This window comes from Pongo abelii, chromosome 18 (assembly GCF_028885655.2).
Source record: "Pongo abelii isolate AG06213 chromosome 18, NHGRI_mPonAbe1-v2.0_pri, whole genome shotgun sequence".
Classification (NCBI taxonomy): Eukaryota; Metazoa; Chordata; class Mammalia; order Primates; family Hominidae; genus Pongo; species Pongo abelii.
Window position 1 is genome coordinate 57,217,976 of NC_072003.2, and position 18,979 is coordinate 57,236,954.

Genomic DNA, 18,979 nt, shown 5'->3' on the forward strand with positions numbered 1-18,979 from the left:
TTTGTACTTTTGGGATAAGGTACTGCATGCTTGGCACCTTCTCAAACAATAACTAATCTTTTAGGGTCTTCTCAGACTCCCCACCTGGGCATCTTCTCCACAGCTTTGTTCTCTTCTTTGTAAGCTGGAACCACCTCTGTACCCTGTGGGCTGGTACTGACATCCTGGTGGGCATCCTCCCAGTGCGGTTCAACCTCCTCTAGGACGAGGTCAGGCTCCACTTGCCCTCCAGGAAGGATGCTGACTGCAGGGAACACAGAAAGAGCCATTTACGGGATGTGCAGGAGAAAGCGCTTGGGCCTCTGAGTCCCAGGGAGACTGCAGGGAGCCTGCAGGGAGCCCTGGCTGTCGCCAGCAGTGCCTCAGTGCTTAGTCATGCAGTGGGGAAATGGCACTTTCCATTTTCAGCGGGACAAGATCAGTGTTCCGGTGATGGGTTGAAGCCTGTGCTCATTCACTCTGTCTCCATTATTTTCCCCCCTTCTCCTCTTGAGACAGGGCTTTGATTATGGTTGATCCTGTTTGTTTCTCACGGGGGACTCCTTCTTAAAGGTTTGTACAGAGGCAGAAACAATGCTTCCGATCACAGCATCACAGGGATGCCAAAAGGCCCAGGTTCAGGGTCCACCTGGCCACATCCAGGTGCAGGTGGCCTGGATTGTCCTGGGGGATGCAGAGAGAGCTTGCCTGCTTCCTGCTCTGTAGATGCCACCCCCTGGTGACAGCACGCCCATATTTGCTTCTGAGAGTCCTTCCCTCCCTCCTGGGCCTAGAGGCTCCGCCCTCTAGGGAAACTCAACTTTCTCATGGGGGTGGTCCCACCTTCAGATGGGAGTCTAATTTTCAATACTTCTTCGCGTATCCTGGTCCTTGACAACGAAAACACCCTGGGCCTGTGAGCTTGGCAGATGCTCAAAGGGAGTGCAGAGCAGTCTCATCAGGAACCTAAGCCTACCCCCAGGCAGGGGTCAGGGACAAAGGAGAATGCCTGGATACCAGGTGTCCACCAAAAGCTCCAGGGATCTTGGTGGCCTTCAGCCAAAGATGAATTAGTAATAGTGACATTTTTGTTGTTGAGACAGGGTCTTGCTCTGTCACTCAGGCTGGAGCGCATTAGTGCAATTATGGCTCACCACAGCCTCGACCTCCTGGGCTTCAGCGATCCTCCCACCGCAGCCTTCTGAGTAACTGGGACTACAGGCATGCACCACCATACCTGGGTAGTAGTGACGATGACTTTAAATGGAAGCCGGCCTCAAGTCTCATCCTGAGACCTTGGCTGTTACTGTTCATGATGTTGCATAACAACAATAACAATAATAATAGTAACAGCAGCTGCATTTTTGAGCACTTACTATGTTCCAGGCCCTGTGCTGAGTGATCTACGTGGAATAACTCGATTAGTCCTCACATCAACATTTCGAGGTTATAATTAGCATCCCCATTTTACTTTCCCTCTTTTATATTTTTCTCCCCATTTTACAGATGAGCAAACTGAGACACAGATAAATACCTTCTTTTATGGGGTGCTTCCATTGCCAGGCACAGAGCTCCCCACTTCTAGGTACAGATATTATCCCTGTTTCACAGATGAGGTGCTGCCTGCCCTCTAGGGAAGCCCCAAGCGCATCCTGAACTAGCTGTTTCCATGGTTGCTCCCGGCTCCTCTGGCCCTGCAAACGCCCCTGGGGTTTGGCCAGGGAGGCTCCTCCAAGTGTGACCCTGAATCCGGTGGTGGGATGTGTTGTCCGTGTCAGTCTATGCTGCTGTCCAGCAATAGTGCAATGTCTCCACTCTAAGCAGCCCCTTGGGATGCCACTTCCTGCCTGGGCATAGCAGGGGACATCCAGGGAACAGAACATCTTGCCTGACAGCACGTGAGCTTTGACAGCAGCCCCAAAGGGCAGGAACAATACTTTCCCCCTTGTAAAGAGAGCCAGCTCAGAGAGGCTGAGTGTCTTGTCCCAGGCTACACAGGAAGGTGGAGGCAGAGCCAGGTCCCCTGACTCCCGTTTTCCCAGTGCACTATCCCAGGTGACAAATGTGCCCCATGAGCGCCTCACTGGCGTCAGCGGCCACTCCTTATGGGGTGCCGTCCTTAAGAACTGATGCTGTCCTTGCTTCCACACTTCCTTTCCTTTCCATTAACATTTTCTTTTTAGGTCCTATTTTAGTGCGTGGGTATTTTACAAGCATTTCCTTTTTTTTTTTTTTTTTGAGACAGAGTCTCACTGTGACACCCAGGCTCGAGTGCAATGGTGCAATCTCGGCCCACTGCAACCTCCGCCTCCTGTTCAAGCGATTCTCGTGCCTCTGCTTCCCGAGTAGCTGGGATTACAGGCGTGCACCACTACACCCGGCTAATGTTTGTATTTTTAGTAGAGATGGGGTTTCACCATATTGGCCAGGCTGGTCTCGAACTCCTGACCTCAGGCAATCCACCCACCTTGGCCTCCCAAAGTGCTGGGATTACAGGCATGAGCCACCATGCCCGGCCTCATTTCCTCTTTTCATCTCCGCAGCAGGCCTGCAAGATGTGTCCTATACTGTTCCCATTTTACAGCTAGAGATTCTGCAGCACTGAGAGGAGGACGGTGCCCAAGATCACCAACCTGGAAGGGGAGGGATGGGGTATGCTGCCACACAGCCCCCAGGGCAGGCCCCCAGGAGGCGTGGTGCAGGAGCCCCTGGCCCACCCCTGGAGCTCCGACCACCCCTCTCTACAGGCATCTGATTCGTAGCTCGCCCAGCTTCTCCGTGGCCCTACCCAGGTGCTCAGGAGCTATGAGTGCCCCAGTTCTCATAGAAACTGCCACTCCACCCTGGCATGCCACCTCCTGGTCAGTGGCCTCTCTGCCCTCAGGGCCATCAAATGAGGTTCTGACCCTGGCCAGTGAAAGTCAACAGCCTCGGTCGGACGCAGTGGCTCACGCCTGTAAACCCAGCACTTTGGGAGGCCGAGGTGGGCAGATCATGAGGTCAAGAGATCGAGACCATCCTGGCCAACATGGTGAAACCCCTTCTCTACTAAAAATACAAAAATTAGCTGGGCATGGTGGCGCACGCTTGTAGTCCTAGCTACTAGGGAGGCTGAGGCAGGAGAATGGCTTGAACCCGGGAGGTAGAGGTTGCAGTGAGCCAAGATCACACCACTGCACTCCAGCCTGGTGACAGAGCAAGGCTCCATCTCAAAAAAAAAAAAAAAAGAAAGAAAATCAACAGCCTCATGTGGGAAGGAGCCCCTGCTTCCAGGATCAGCAGGCAGGAGCCAGGGCACATGAATTCTAGGCTAAGGCCCCCACCTGGACCCCTGGGTCTCTGTCAAAGCCTGACCCCTCACTCCAAACCTCCATCGTTTCTGGCAGGCCTGGGTCATGATACCTCCTTCCTCTGCCTCTGCCTGGCTCAGGCTCACATCTCCTCCCACCTGGCCCTGAAGCACTAACCTCTCACTGGATGTTTCTCAAAGTATGGTCCCAGCCTCTCGCCCAGCATCAGAATCATCTGAGAAAGCAGGTGCTTCTCAATAAAGCAGATTCTTCCATAACCATTGCTTGGTCATCAAAGAAAAAAGAAAGAAAGAAAGAAAAAAAAAACAGAACCAAATTCCCAGCTCCCAGTACCCTTGAATCAGAAAGTCTGGGGTAGGACATTCTTCATAGTTGGCCCCAGGTGCTTTGTAAGGGTCCCTGCTTTGATTGCTTTCCCTGTCTCCAATGCTTGCTCAGCCTCAGAGTAATCTTTCTGAAGTCACTCCCCTGCTCAATCACCTTCAATGGCTCCCCATTGCCTACAGCCTAGTCTCCTAAAGTCAGGCCCCAACTTCTCTGGTTTTATCTTCTGCATGAAGGATGCTAGGCTCCAGCTTAGCTGAAGTCCCACCACTCTCCTGTGTATCACACTTTATTCCCTCTACTGGGATTGCCCCACCTCATCACCATTTTGAGACCTCAGGGATCTCAAATCCAAAGGCCTGCCCAGCTAGGGTGATGATGTATACAAATGAAGGTGCAGGTGCCACCTGCCTTCAGGTGCCAGCAGCTGCCCGGACTGTCCTCACAAGCACAGTGTGGGCCCATTACAGCCAAGTCTACCCAGTTTTCAAGAGAAGCCAGATTTTTTCATATAAAGCTACCCGATTTTTAAATGTTGGCAATCAATTCTAATTTTTAAAATCACTCCACGGCCCAAACAAAGACACATGTGGGCCAGCTGGGAGCCAGGACCCCTGGCTCAGGACCCCTGGCTAATTCCTGCCCTCCTGCAACCCAACACCCCAAGCCCGGGGCTATTCAGTCCACCCATTTTTAAAACCTAAACCCTTCTTTTAGCTTTATCCTAAGCAATAATATCAATGCAATCACAGGTTTGATGTGCTCATTTACGCTCTTTTAATGTTAATGAAAACATTTGTTGCTGCTCACTGGTGTCACCAAGCCTTGGAAGGAGAGAGTGTGGCCAGGCCTAGGGAGAACCTCTTCTGGGAAAAACTGTACCCTGTCGAGGTGCTGACAGTGCCAGGTACCACACTGGGGGCTGTGCACACGTCCTCTCAAAGAGATGCTCAATACTGAGTCCTCCATCCACGGGGCTTTTTAATTTATTAATTTTAAAAAAGTTTTTTAGAGACAGGGTCTCACTGTATTACCCACGGTGGTCTCGAACTTTGGGGCTCAAGCAATCCTCCTGCCTCAGCCTCCCAAAGTGCTGGGATTACAGGCGTGAGCCACCACGCCCGGCTATGGGCCTTTTCCACAGCCCTCTGGGGGTAAGTCCTGCTGTCTAGCCTAAATCTTGCAGGCTGCCCATGGCTGGCCTTCCCCTTGTTCTGGTCTGGGAGGCTCTGGGGCTGGTGCAGGTGACTCTGGCTCCCTTTGTCCTGCCTGGGAGTGTGTGGAGAGGGAGGGGTTCGCTGTTCAAACAGGGTGGGGTGTCAGTGGCCACCTCCCCCCGGAAGGTCTTCTCTTCAGGGCATCCTTCTTTCCTTCCATCCATGTGTCCATCTGAGCTCTCCCAGATTCCCTTCTCCCTTATTTCAGAGACCTCCAGCTCCCATCACCCCTGAAACAAAGGAGAAGACAGGGTGGGTGGCTGGGTGGGCAGGCGGAGGGAATGAGTGGGTGAGTGAATGAATGGGGAAGGTAAGGGACACATATCCCCCAGCCTCTCAGAGTCTCCCCATGGCATGGGACGTGAGTGGAATGGTGTCTCCCCAAAAGATAATTCCAAGTCCTAACCCCATTACTTGTGAATGTGACCTTATTTGGAAATAGCTTCTTTGCAGATGTGATTAAGTTAAGGATCTCAAAGTGAGATCATCCCGGATTTAGGGTGGGCCCTAAATTCAATGACTGATGTCCTTTTAAAAGAACGGAGAGGGAGGCTTGACACACACAGACACAGAGGTAAAGGCTGTGTAGAGATGGAGGCGGGCACTGGAGGACAGCCAGAAGCCAGGGTTCGCCAAGGACCGCAAGTGGCCACCAGGAGCAAGGAGAGCGGCACGGGCGTGTCTCGCTCAGAGCCCCAGGAGGAGCCCACCCTGCCAAAGCCTTGACCCTGGGCTTCTGGCTCCTGAACTGTGGGAAGATCAGTGTCTGTTGTTCTAAGCCGCCCAGTGTGTGCACATCTGTTATGGCAGCCCTAAAAATGAAACCAAGCCAGCTCCTCGCCCTGTCCCCATGAGCCTGCCCCCACGGCCACCCAGTGTCCTCCCATTACCCATATGCTCCAGGCATTGCAGGGAGGCCCTGGCCACAGCTGGCGGGGAATCCTGCCCCCTTCCAGAGGGTTCTGGTGCTCCATCCTCAGATGCATACCCTCTGAAGGCTCTCTGCCCCAAGGAAACGTTTTTAGTTCCTTTAAGCGGCGGCTGCCAGGCCAGGTGGACTCGATTTGCTCTGTGACCCTGGGCAGGTGCTTTTGGTTCTCTGAGCTCTGTCCACTGCCTGCCCCAACAGCCATGAGGGTCTCTGCTCTGCTGCCCCAGGTTGGCCACGAGCTTCCATGAGAGACTGCATATGCCCTGCTCTGAGACAGGCCAGCTCTCCTCCTCCTCATGTCATCGCCATGATTACCATCAACCCTAACGCCCCCCACGCCTCTCCATAAGACCTGAGCTCCACAGTCCACTGGGCTGTGTGTGCTCCAGGCCACGGCGGACACCCCCAGCTTCAGGGCACTCACGGAGACCACCATAGGCCTAGCGGAGCTGGGGCTGGACACAGCCTTGCAGACACAGGGCAGAGCCCAGAGCCCTGGGACACCCTGAGGCCTGTGGTTGGAGGGCTTGTGTTCAGGATGGAACAGGGGATGCCACCACCCACAGCCCCTGAACTCTGCTCACAACTATAACCCATCACAGGCCTGGCACATAGTAGGCTGTCCTTAACTATGTATTGAATGAATGAATGAATGAATGAATGAATGAATGAATGCCTGTCCACCGTATGCCTCTCTGGAGGCCATGAAGTGAAGAAAGAACAGATCCTGCCTCCAGCCCCTTCCTGGTCTCAGTCCTCTGTCCCCGATTCCTGACTCAGGGCTGGGATAAAGGGCATCATATGCCTCCCCAACCCAGCTGCAGGTGACAGTGACCCCCTCCAGCTCAAGGGAGCTGGAGGCTGTGGGGCCTGGTTCCCCCAGTGAGACCTCACCCCTCTCCCTTCAGCTTGGCCAAACCCATTTGCTCAGCTGCCAGGGGATGGGGGAAGCTCTCTGGGCATTACCAGCAGGAAGGAGAGCTCATCTGACTTAGCCCCGGGACTGTTTTCTCCGGACAGAAGCTGGACGCCAGGCTCCGGGGGCCTCCAGCCACCATCTGGCTCTGAGCCAGGCTCTGGCTACCTGGCTACCTGGCCAGGCTGAACAGAGGTAGGGCCTGCAGAGCATGGGGTTCTCTCAGCTCCAGTCCAGGAGACCCTAACTGCCCCCTGTGTGAGTCCAGGTCTGGCCAGGGACAGCCTCCCTGCGCACATACAGTCAGACCCAAGGACACCAAGCAACCCTTCCTAATATGTACATGGGGACCCAGTAATGTGTCACTTACTTGTCTGCACATCACATATCCCAGGGGAGTCAGGCTCCTGCATGGAGAGACAAAAAAGGGAAAATCCTGCCGTGGCCTCTTCACCAGCCTCCCTGTTTCAGCCACCCACTTCCAGCACGTGATCTTGACCCACCTCTCTGGGCCTTAGTTGTCCCATGGGATGGAGAAGAGAGTCCCTGCTGTGCCCAGGGCCAATGAAGGATTTGAGGTGGGGGGAGGGGGCTTTGAGAGCTCGAGCCTTGTCTCAAGTGAAGCAAGGTGGGGGCGACCCCAGACAGCCACAGCAGCGGCACCTGCTCAGAGGAGCCAGGCCCAGCCCTTGAGTGACACAAAGGCCCAGGACCTGGCCAGGCCTTCCTCTCTCTGGAGCCTAGACAGCTTTGTTTACAGAACTCTTTGCTTCCATTCTCACAGCCCTGGGTATGAGAATGCAGGTAAAGAGTTCTGTAAACAACTGACCATTGGTCAGCTGGGACAACTGCGGTTCTGAGAGGGCCAGAGCCGAGGCCACACAGCCAGGAGAGAGATTAGGCCTCCCACCTCCCAGTTCCAGGTGCTTCTATAAAGACATCCAATTGCACCCACGAAAAAAGGGCCAGGTTCCCAGTTCTTGAGGAAGGAAAAGAAGGGGTGACAGAGCGCATGAGTGCTCCCCTGGCCACTCGTGTTGGAGCCCTAGGCTATCAGGAATGCACATAGGGCTGCCGGCTCCTATGAGCCTTACTGCTTCCCAGAATCTAGGTATCTCCCATCTCTGGACCTTTGCACATGCTTGGAGGCCACCTCCACTGGGAAGCCTTTCTTGATGCTTCCAGGAGGCTCCACTTCTGTGCCCCATGTCCTCTCTGCTCCCCCATGGAAGCACCTCCCCCACTGACTGTGAACTCCTGGCAGGCGGGGCTGGGCCAGCATGTCTCAGCCCTGTGGCCACCGTGCCTCAGAGAGTGGGTGGAATGAACATGGGCCATGCAGACAAAAAGGCTGGGGGAGCTGGGCTTCTGCCACAGGGTCCCTTCTTCCTGCTTCACCTTCACACCCCAGGGACACAGGCCAGCCATCCTCCTCCTTACCCGAGTTCCCAAGACCCCTCCCACCACCACCAGGGCCACCACTCAATGCGCCCAGCACTGACCTGTTCCCCTATTTTCCCATGTAGCACTGGCTGCGGCAACGCCATCTCCAGCCTGTGCAGGACCCACGCCACCAGCCTGCGGGTGGGAGAGAGTGTGCTGTGTCCAGGTGGGAAGGGTCATGGGTAAACTGAGGCTGGAGTCAGTTCGTTCCCAAGGCAGAAAAGAAGCCTGCCAAAAGGCAGAGCCTGCCAGGAGCCAGAGCCCAGGTCTCCAGCCCTGAAGACCACTTTCCCCCCTCTCCACCCTCCCTCGGTGCCCTGGCTACTGTTCAGGCCCCAGCAGGTAGCTCAGGCTCCCCTCACCCTCCCACCCATCCTCGGAAGGGAGTGCACTTTGGGCATCTCACACATGGAATGTGGCAATACCTGTCCCGATTTCCTTCCCTCCTTCCCTTCTTTTTTCTCCCATCTTTCTTTCTTGACTTGGTAGCCCAGGCTGGTGTGATCATATCTCACTCCTGTCTCAGCCTCCTGAGTAGCTAGGACTACAGGCACATGCCATCATGCCCAGCTTTTTTGTTGTTGTTGTTTTTTGTTTTTTAATTTTTTGTAGAGATGGAGTCTTTCTATATTGCCCAGGCTGGTCTCGAACTCCTGCTGCCATGGCTTCCCAAAGTACCGGGATTACAGGCATGAGCCACTGCACCTAGCCTGTATCCCATTTTAAATATATGTATCCTTTGGCCCAGGAACTCCATTTCCACTTATTTATCCTCCAGATTTACTTGTGCGTGAACCCAATGATGCATGCACGGGTTATTGACTGTGGCAAAAGAGTGAAAACAAATGTAAATGTCCACTGAGTGGTTAAATAAAAACTAGTGCATCCATTTAATGCAGCTGTTCAAGAAAGAATGCAGTAAGACCTGTGTGAATAAAAGCACCTCTAAGACACATTTTTCAGGTAAAAAAAAAGAAGCAGGCCAGGCGGGGTGGCTCACGCCTATAATCCTGGCACTTTGAGAGGCCAAGGCGGTCAGATTGCTTGAGGTCAGGAGTTTGAGACCAGCGTGGCCAACATGGCGAAACTCCATCTCTACTAAAAATACAAAAGTTAGCCAGGCACCTGTAATCCCAGCTACTCAGGAGGCTGAGGCAGGAGAATCGCTTGAACCCGGGAGGCAGAGGTTGCAGTGAGCCGAGATTGCACCACTGCATTCCAGCCTAGGAGACAGAGGCTTGGTCTCAAACAAACAAACAAACGAACTAAAAAGCAAAGTGCAGAAGAGTATGTATAGTTTGCTCCTGTCAGGTGTGTGTTGAAGAAAAAAAAAAGTACCCAAAGCTTGAAAGCTTGGATGTGCATAGAAAATGTGGGAAAGGGCACGAAGCCAATGTGGCTGCCTTGGGAAGGAGCCTGCACACATCCAATTGAGTTTTCTTCCAGGTTTCCAGGAGGTTGGGTGTTAGGCGGGGACAAGGTACTCATCCTGCTGCCTGGTGGGAGGCACCGCATTGAAGGTGGCTCACCTGGCACGGTCCCTGGGTGGTGGCAGGGAGGAGGTCTGAGCCTGGGAGCCGGGCTGGGGCTCTGGAGCTGGTGCCTCCTTGGGTTCCTCCTTGGGCTGCAGGGGGACAGGTGTGGGCAGGGAGAGGGTCTCCCGGGCCTGCAGCTTGGGCCCCATTTCCTGGGGGCGTCCTGGAGGCGCTAAGCAGCAGGGAAAGCAGGAGCTAGAGACGCCATCCCTTGAGGGCTTCCTCCAACCCCTCAAGGGCACAGGGGCCAGATTCGAGGCGCTAACAGGACTGAATGGGGAGCCCTTTGGGACCACCTCACCCATCCCTATCCTCAAACAGACCAGACAGACAAGGGAACTGAGACCCAGGGAGGTGAAGAGACTTACTCAAGACCCACAAGTCTGTTCCAGGACTCTGGCTTCCGAGCCTGGACTGGGGAGGGGATTCTGGTGACCCCCCCAACAGCCTGCTCCTGGCAAGCCCTGAACCCCGTCCTAGTCTGGGTGGGGGCTAAGGGCCTCCGGGGGATCCTCCAGGGCCCAGTTGACCCCTGAGCCCAGCCTGTGACCATCCCAGGCAGCCCCCTCCTGAGCTCCCCTCCCTGTACCTGGGTCTGAGGCAGCACCTGTAGCAACTGCAGGCTCATCTCTCCAGACCTGGGTGACAAACAGGGCGCAAGGTCACAGGCCATAGCAAGCTCTGTGCGCTTCCCCAACCCCCACTACCAGCTGTGTCCTGGCCCAAGGTGGGTGAGCTGGGGATGGGGGTGGGGGGTGTCTCTCCTCCTGAATCCCGGCCCCCTCTCACAGTCACTCCTCCCCATAGAGGACTCTCCAAGGTGGGGCATCACCCCCTTCTGAGTTCCAGGGTGGGTGGGGACAGCCTGCTGGAGGAAGCAGTCCCTCCTGGGGCCCCAGAAGCCCCCCCATACACTCAACTCCCTGCCTCTCCCTTCCTTGGCTCACCTCAGAGGATTTGGGGGGCTGAGGAAGCACTCTGTCCAGATTCTGCTCCAGCCACAGGAGCAGCCGCAGCCCGGGCCTGCAGAGGGGCCAGTGATCAGCAGAGCACCCTGAGGGAACGGACCAGTGCACTACCTAACAGCCCACCTCGGGGCCAAGCCTCGACCAGCCCTTCTGTGCCCTCCACCCGTGCTCTGCATAGTGGGGGCCTTGTCCTGGAAACTCTCAAGGAGCCCCAAGTGGGTGGGGAAATCCTGTCAGCCTCCATTTCTGAGCCAGGGCTGGACCAGGCTCTGGAACCACAGCCGTGGCCTCCTGGGGCAGCAGGGGAGAGGCAAGAGTCACTTGAGGACCTGAGTACAGCCCTGGGGGCTCCCTGTGCTGGAACAGACAGGGCTGGCTGGCTATACGGGAGTGTGACCTGTGCCATCACACAAAGCCTTAGACTTAGAAGGACCTGGTTTTGGTTTCATGCTCTGCTGTCACAGTCTGAAAACATTTAAAACAATTTTTTAAGGGGCCTGCATTTGCATTTTGCCCTGGGCCTAAAAATTATGTGGCTGGTCCTAAGATCAAGCATTGGATCCCAAATCCATCTGGCCTCTGGGAAGCCCCACTCTCTTCAGAGAAGCACCATGTTCCCAGGACAACCGGTTCCCCCAAGTATGGCCCAAAAGAAGAAGGCTGGTGAGTCCTCCAGGCGCCCTCATCCTAAATTGCTTTAGTGGTGCCAGGAATCAGCTGCGTATGTCTCAGAAGGAAGTAGAGGACCAAAAGACACAGAGAGAGAGCTGCAGCAAGGAATGAATGAATGAATGAATGAATGAATGAATGAAGTGTGTGATTATATATATGTGTGTTCATTCATGCATTCATTTGTCCCATGCGTGCTGAGTCCTCACTCTGTGGCAGGTGCTGTGCTGGGCACCAAGGGTTCAGCAGTGATCAGGACAAAAGCCCCTGCCCTCAAGGAGCCAGCAGTCTAATGAAGGAATGAGTGAAGGAATGAATGAATGGGGTGAATGGAAATGAATGCATGTCTCTGGATTTCCAGCAGAAACTACAAACTGGGAGCTTCAAGCTTACTTTGGAACTCTACAGTGTCCTGAAAACTTCTTGACTAAAAATTGAGGGTTTTACATAAAAAGCTAGATTTCTAGCTTCTCTTGAAAACCTGGAGGACCTGGCCACACAGGGCCTAAATGCCTGCAAGGAAGAGGCAGTTGAAACCGAGCAGGGCCCCTTCTCGGAGCTCCCTGGCTCCCCTCTTTGCCACAGTCCCCTCGCCAGCCTGCCACCCTTACTAATGGGGCAGCCACCCCTCCATGAGTCAGCTCTGAGAAGTCAGACACTGAGGCCAGCCCGGGCACCCTGATGTCCCCCACAGTGATCCAAGCCCTGCTTCCAGGCTCCGCACAGAGCCTACCTACATGAAGCCCACCTGTGAGGAGCTCATCCCTGCCCCTCCCTATTCTCAGAGGGTAGCCCCACCCAGGGACCTCTCAGTCATCCCTGGGAAAACCCAGGGACCTCCCACCACAAACCATGAGCAGCACATGGTCCACTGTCCCCATTCTATGGCTGGAAACAGGCCCAGAGGAGACGGGAGGCACGTCCAAGGTCACACCCTGAGGTGGTGGTAACAGACCCTGCTCCTAAAACCAAGGCCCTGTTCCTCCCACCCACACATACAGACAACAGTGACACTCAGGTATAGGGACTCACCTAGTGCCTTGGGCCTCGAGGGCCTCATTGGGTTCATCTGTGCACCCTGCAGGGTCGGAAAATACAGAAAGGCAGTCAGCAGTGGGAGACCTGCCCCAGCCCCCTGGGAAGCCTGGAGTGGGCACCGAGAGCTCAGCTCAACCCCAAGGTCAAACACAGGGTCAGTCGGATGAGAAGATCTGGCCTGGGCAGAGGCTCCCAAGGGGCAGGGCCCATCCCAGCAGCCCCTCAGCCCCTCAGCCCTGCTGCTGAAAAGCCATCCTGCCCCTTGGTCTTACCTGTGTCCCCAGTGCTGCCGTGCCCCAGGATCTGCCAGGGACAGACAGACAGACATGGGCAGGGAGCCCAAGGGCAGCCTCCCCACAGCCCCTCTCCAACCCGGCCCCTTCAGCCTCCAGCCCCAGCAGTACCTGAGCCGGGTCCTCCATGACGCTGTGAACAGGCTGTGGGATCACCTTCTCCACGCCCTTCATGAGCCAGGTCAGTACCCTGCGGCTGGGACTGCAATGGACAGAGACACCAGCCTGCCCTCAACTTCCCCTAGCTCAATGAGGCCCTCGAGGCCCAAGACACTAGATGAGTCTCTGTCCCTGAGTGTCACTGTCGTCTGTATGTGTATGGTATGGTTATTGGAAAGTACCTACATGTACCACTGGCCCAAGGCCAGTCCAGTGTCCAAAAGAACTTGGCTTGAATCCTAAACCACTGTCTCCCCACTGTGAGACTTCAGACCCGTCACCTCCCCAAAAAGCTCCGCTCCACGTCCTTCTCTGAAAAATCGGGGATGCTGATGCTTCATGAGGCCAGGCAGACTGGGTGCCATTCAGAGCCCACCCCCATGGGATGCTTAGGACAGAGCAGCTGACTTCCCTCTCCTCCTGCCTCCTGCTGTCCTGCTCTGAGCACACATCGTGCTCCCGAAGGGCTGAGGTTTGCTGCAGGTGTAATGCTGTGGCAGAGGCTGAGCAGCCTAAATCTGAAGGTCACAGCCTCCCTGCCTGAGGCCAGCCCAGCCCCAGCCCTGCTCAGGCCCCAAGCACCATGGTCTGAAATGTCTGAGCCAACTGGGAGATTCCATGCAAAAGCCTGGATTTCTGGCTTCTGTGAGAAAAGCAGAAGCTCTGACCCCATTGGGTCTGCATCTCACCCAAGCACTGAGAAACGTCCAGCCCCCTGTACAGGGGCACTCACTATGCAGCTCTGACCCACTCTTTCTTTTGGTCACATTGCCCTGCCCTCAAGGGGCTAACAGTCTAATGAATGAGTGAGCGAATTAACAGTCTAATGAATGAATGAGTGAAGGAATGAATGAATAGGGTGAATGGAGATGAATGCATGACTGGATTTCCAGCAGAAATTGCAAACTGGGAGCTTCAGGCTTACTTTGGGAGAGCCCGCCCTCCATCTGAAGCTCACTTCAGCCAATTCCCAGGATGTCCCAGGGCTTTCCCCAGAATGACAGCAGAGCTGAGGGCAGTGCCCATCCCCAACCCCATCCCCAGGGCTCCCTAGCTGGGAGGGGAGTTGGGGGGCAGGCTAGCCCTGAAGAGAGGGGAGGGTGGTGCAGTACCTGTTCATTTCAGAAATCTCAGCGCCCTGGGCCCGGAGGGATATGGTGGAAGTAAGGGCAGCCTCCTTGGTCTCTGGAAAAGAATCGCTCATCCTTCAGATCTAGGGCCTCAGACGGGCCCATTTGTACCTGCTTGGGGAGATCAAGTCAGGGGAGAGGAGAGAGACCCCCAGGGGTCAGAAAGCCAGGCTCCAGCTCAGCTCAACTGAAGTCTCTGGGAGCCCACCCTTAGCTTCTCTGAGCCTCAGTTTCCTCATCTGTGAAATGGGTCCGCCAGCCTCATGCACTCTGCGTCTCCAAGGGAGAATGCGGTCCCCCCTGCCATGCCAGCCTGGGCTTCAGCACTCACACTCACCCTGAGGGCTTGGGTCCGCCACAGCCACTTCCTCCTCCTTGAATGACTCTTCGGGGGGCTAGAAGGTTCAAACAGGATCATGTAAGTCCTAGGTGAGACCAGCCTGGTTTGGACAGGGGCAGCCTGATTCTCCCTCAAGGGATCCCTGCCCCACAAAAGACCCAAAGGACTCTTTCCTCAGGATCGTCTCTGTAAATCGTGGTGGCCTTACCTTCCACCTGGGATACTCCCTTCCTCCTAGCCCCAGGGACCCCTCATCTGGGGCTGGGGGCCCTCATAGCCCCCAAGGTCCAAGGTGGCCTCCCAGCCTCCCAGGCCTACAACATCCCCAAGAGGCTGCCCCACTTCAGTGGCCTGAGAGGAGAAAGGACCATTTAGAGATAGTTATGAAGTCTCGGGGCCGGCTGAGGGGAAGAGAGAGGTGAGAGGAGCCCACATTCCTCATGCCCCGCCAGGGCACTCCCTCTCCTTCTGGCCCAAACTTTCTATTCCTCCCTAGTAGTTAGGTGGAGTTTGGCCTCTGCCATCTGCCTTTCACCTGCCTCTGCAGCCACACCTCCTGCTACTACGTGCACATATGTGTATGTACAAACAAATATACATGCACATACATGCACAGATACATAAATGTGTGCATACTCACTCTCATGCACATACATACATGAACAGACATACATGTGAGCATATATACACATACATATGCATATATACAATGACACACAAATACCAACGTGCATATATACACACATGCACAGACACAAAAATAAGTGCATGTGCACACATGTACAGGCAAAAACATATGTACATATACATGTGTATGTACATATGCATACATGCCCCAACACACATATATGTGCATACAGTCATATGCAAACGTGCATATACACACATGCATTCATACAGATACACACATGCATATAACTGCCTGTGTACAGACACACAACATGCACATATGCATAGGTACATTGCAGATGTATACAGGTGCAGAAATATGAGTATACACACATATGCTCAGTCACACATGTGCATATTTGCACATACACAGAAGCATGTCCATATATGGACATGCACATACAGATTTCTGCACCTAAATATACATGAACATCCATGCACAGACACAAAATGTGTATATATACACATGTGGAGACAGGCAAATATGTGTATATACACACACACGACACATTCACAGATTCACAAACATGCATACACATAGAAATACATGAGTACACTCACATACTCAGAAATATGTAGACACATACACACACATACACACTACCATGTCACACAAGCACATGGAACCACAGATATACTAACACATGTGCACATAAACATATGTGCAAACACATATACATGCATTCATGTACGTATACATGTTCACATACATTGTCATGCACACCCAATGTGCAAATACATATGTGCACACACAGACATACCAAGGGCACACTACACACACATGTACATATACGTGTATATACATGCAACATATACACATGCATACGCACACCCTATACCTGTTTCCTAAACACACCCTGCCCTTCTCTAGTAACAGCCTTTCCTCTGCCAGGAATGCCCAGCCTCTCCATCTCCCTCGGTTAAAATTCTGCTCCACCCTCTGCGTCTAAGAAGCTCTCCCCCATCAGCCTCCAATCTCCAAAGTTAAGATGACTCTCCCTCTTCTGAGCTCCCATAGTTTGGTCTGACACACTTATTTGGCTCCCCAAGAAGGGGAGAGTTGAGGCCAATGTTGGGACTTACCACGTTCCCTCCTCTCCACCTGTGTCTCTTGGCAGAATGAACTGGCTGGGCTCTTGTCTGCTGACCCCCCGGGGCAATGCCTATTCATCTTTATGCTTTCAGCACTGACCACAGGGCCTGGCATCAATTAAAAGCTAAATCAAATCTGTCGAATTGAGCTGCTGAATTAGTTGTCATCCAGCTCCTGAATGGATGGGTTGCAGAGGAAAAGTTCTGGAGAAATACTCCACAGTGTGGTCCATGGATTTGTGCCAGTCTGCAAACTGTTACTGGTCCATGATGATTAAGCAGTTTGCACCAGAATGTTTATCAATGCACTGCTTCCTTCATTGAGAAAGTGTTGGTACAAAATAAATAGCAACTAAACTAATCAGTGTACTTAGCTACAGAGTAGATTTACATTCTGGTACAAACTGCTTAACCATCATGGACTAGTAATAAACAGTTCATGGACTGGCTCCTGTGAGTAGCTCTGTTGTGAACTCTAGAGGTTGGCAAAATACAGCCTGTGGGCCAAATCTAGGCTATTGCTTGTTTTTATAAATAAAATTTTATTGGAACCCAGCTATGCTCATTCATTCATGCATTACCTATAACTGTTTTCACACTATAATGGCAGAGTTGAGCAATTAACAGAGATAGCATCACCCACAAAGCCTAAAATATTTACTATCTATCCTTTTACAGAAAATGTTAGCCTTGGGCAAGCCCTACCCACTGTCTGAACCTGAGTTTTCTCACTCGAACAAGTGTGGGACCCTGTGACCCCCACTTTTCCTTCTGACGCCAACCTTTTCTGCTGTAGAAGGTCCCTGGAGAGCAGGTGGCCCAAACTGGGAAGACCCTGAGCAGCGAGGCCGGCCTGCCCCTCCTCCCCCTCCACCTCTCACCATGGACTCGGACTCTGTCTCGGCCTCCTCGGGATTCGGTTCTCGTTCCACCTCCGCCTCCAGCTCTGGCTCTGGTTCCACTTTCTCTTCCTCCTGCATCTTGGTCTTCCGAGGGGTCCCTGGGGGCTGAGGCAGCACCCTCTGGACCCAGCCCAACATCGTGACGCCTGTAGGAGACAGAGTCCTTAGCCCTCCCTGGAGCACTCACAGTAGCTCCCGCCACTTACGGGCCACTCTTATGAGTTGTACATTTCCTTTTCCTTCATCAACTTTAAAAACATTTCGACTGGGTGCGGTGGCTCACACCTGTAATCCCAGCAATTTGGGAGGCTGAGATGGGCCGATTGCTTGAATCCAGGAGTTTGAGATCAGGCTGGGTGAGACAGCAAGACCCTCGTCTCTACAAAATATTTTAAAAATTAGCCAGGTGTAGTGGTTCACTCCTGTAGTCCCAGCTACTCAGGAGGCTGAGGTGGGAGGATCGTTTGAGCCTAGGAGGTCGAGGCAGCAGTGGGTCATAATGCACCACTGTACTCCAGCCTGCACAACAGAGTGAGACCCTGTCTCAAAAAATATATTATATATATATATACATACATATATATTTGATATACATATACACATATATTACATATATACACACATGTGTTTGTGTATATATTTCTGCAATTATATCTCTAGGTATTTACCTTATAGAATTACTCAAGGCCATAAATATACGTGTACAAAGAAGCTGGTTGCAACAGCGTTATAGCAAAAGATGAAAAACACCCAAATATTCATCAAGAGGAGACTGGTTATTGGAAAGTACCTACATGTAACTAAATGTTCATCTCTAAGAGGGGCATGTATTAAATAAGTTACACTATACCCAATAATAGAATATTATGGAGGCATTAAAAAGAAAGAAGCAGTCTAATTGAGCTAACAAGAAGATGTGCCTGCTCTGAAGTTAAGTCATGAGCAGATCAGTTAATGTCTCTGTGCCTCAGTTTACTTGTCTGTAAAATGGGGATATTAATAGTACCTACCTCATGGGTTAATTGTGAGGATAAAATGAATTGATAAGTGTAACATACTCAGGCCAAGGGCAGTGGCTTACACCTATAATCCCAGCACTTTGGGAGGCCGAGGCGGACGGATCACTTGTGGTCAGGAGTTCCAGACCAGCCTGGCAACATGGGGAAGCCCCTTGCCTACTAAAAATACGAAAATTAGCTGGGCATGGTGGCGGGCACCTGTAATCCCAGCTACTCAGGAGGCTGAGGCACAAGAATCTCTTGAACACACGAGGTGGAGGTTGCAGTGAACCAAGATTGTGCCACTGCACTCCAGCCCGGGTGACAGAGTGAGATCCTGTCTCAAAAATAATAATAATAATAATAATAATAAATGTAACATACTCAGAACAGTGACTGGCACATGCCGAGAGCTTAATAAATGTTGGCTATGACTATTAGATGGTATCAAATGAAAACACTAATTGTGTAATATGCATATACTAAATAATCTCATTATAAGTAAAAATATTCATTATGAGTAATTATATGAGTGGAAAATCTGTCTGAAGATAAAATTAACCTATGTTCATCATTTTTTAATTTTTAAGATAAAATGGGCTGGGTGCAGTGGCTCATGCCTGTGATCCCAGCACTTTGGGAGGCCAAGATGGGAGGATCACTTGAGCTCAGGAGTTTGAGACCACTGTTGGCAACATATCAAGACCCTGTCTCTATTTAAAAAAAAAAAAAAAGCCTGGTATGGTGGTGTGCACCTGTAGTCTCAGCTACTCAGGAGGCTGAGGCAGGGGGTCAAGGCTTCAGTGATCATGCCACTGCACTTCTGCCTGGGTAACAAAGCAAGAGCCTGTCTCAAAAAAAGAAAAAAAATGGGCCTGGTGTGGTAGCTCACGCCTGTAATCCCAGCACTTTGGGAGGTGAAGGCAGGCAGATCACCTGAGGTCAGGAGTTCGAGATCAGCCTAGCCAATGTGGTGAAACCCCATCTCCACTAAAAATACAAAAATTAGCTGGGTGTGCTGGTGTGCACTTGTAATCCCAGCTACTCCGGAGGCTGAGGTGGGAG

General features: G+C 52.7%; 1 protein-coding gene across 2 annotated transcripts in view; it reads right to left on the minus strand.

The window, feature by feature from the left end:
• Nucleotides 1-18,979, minus strand: part of CNGB1 (cyclic nucleotide gated channel subunit beta 1) — a 95,491-nt gene that overhangs the window by 69,111 nt on the left and 7,401 nt on the right. Inside the window, exons 2-13 of one of the 2 annotated variants that reach the window (XM_024233667.2) lie at nt 16,896-17,062; nt 14,251-14,308; nt 13,896-13,968; nt 12,736-12,826; nt 12,604-12,634; nt 12,326-12,371; nt 10,604-10,679; nt 10,246-10,294; nt 9,651-9,828; nt 8,181-8,256; nt 7,049-7,085; nt 85-244 (exon numbers count right to left, since the gene is read on the minus strand). In XM_024233667.2, the coding sequence (XP_024089435.2) occupies nt 85-244; nt 7,049-7,085; nt 8,181-8,256; nt 9,651-9,828; nt 10,246-10,294; nt 10,604-10,679; nt 12,326-12,371; nt 12,604-12,634; nt 12,736-12,826; nt 13,896-13,968; nt 14,251-14,308; nt 16,896-17,062 (1,042 nt within the window). Of the gene's footprint in view, nt 1-84; nt 245-4,370; nt 5,062-7,048; nt 7,086-8,180; nt 8,257-9,650; nt 9,829-10,245; nt 10,295-10,603; nt 10,680-12,325; nt 12,372-12,603; nt 12,635-12,735; nt 12,827-13,895; nt 13,969-14,250; nt 14,309-16,895; nt 17,063-18,979 lie in introns of those variants that run through there. The other variant, XM_054533986.1, reaches the window with a different exon arrangement.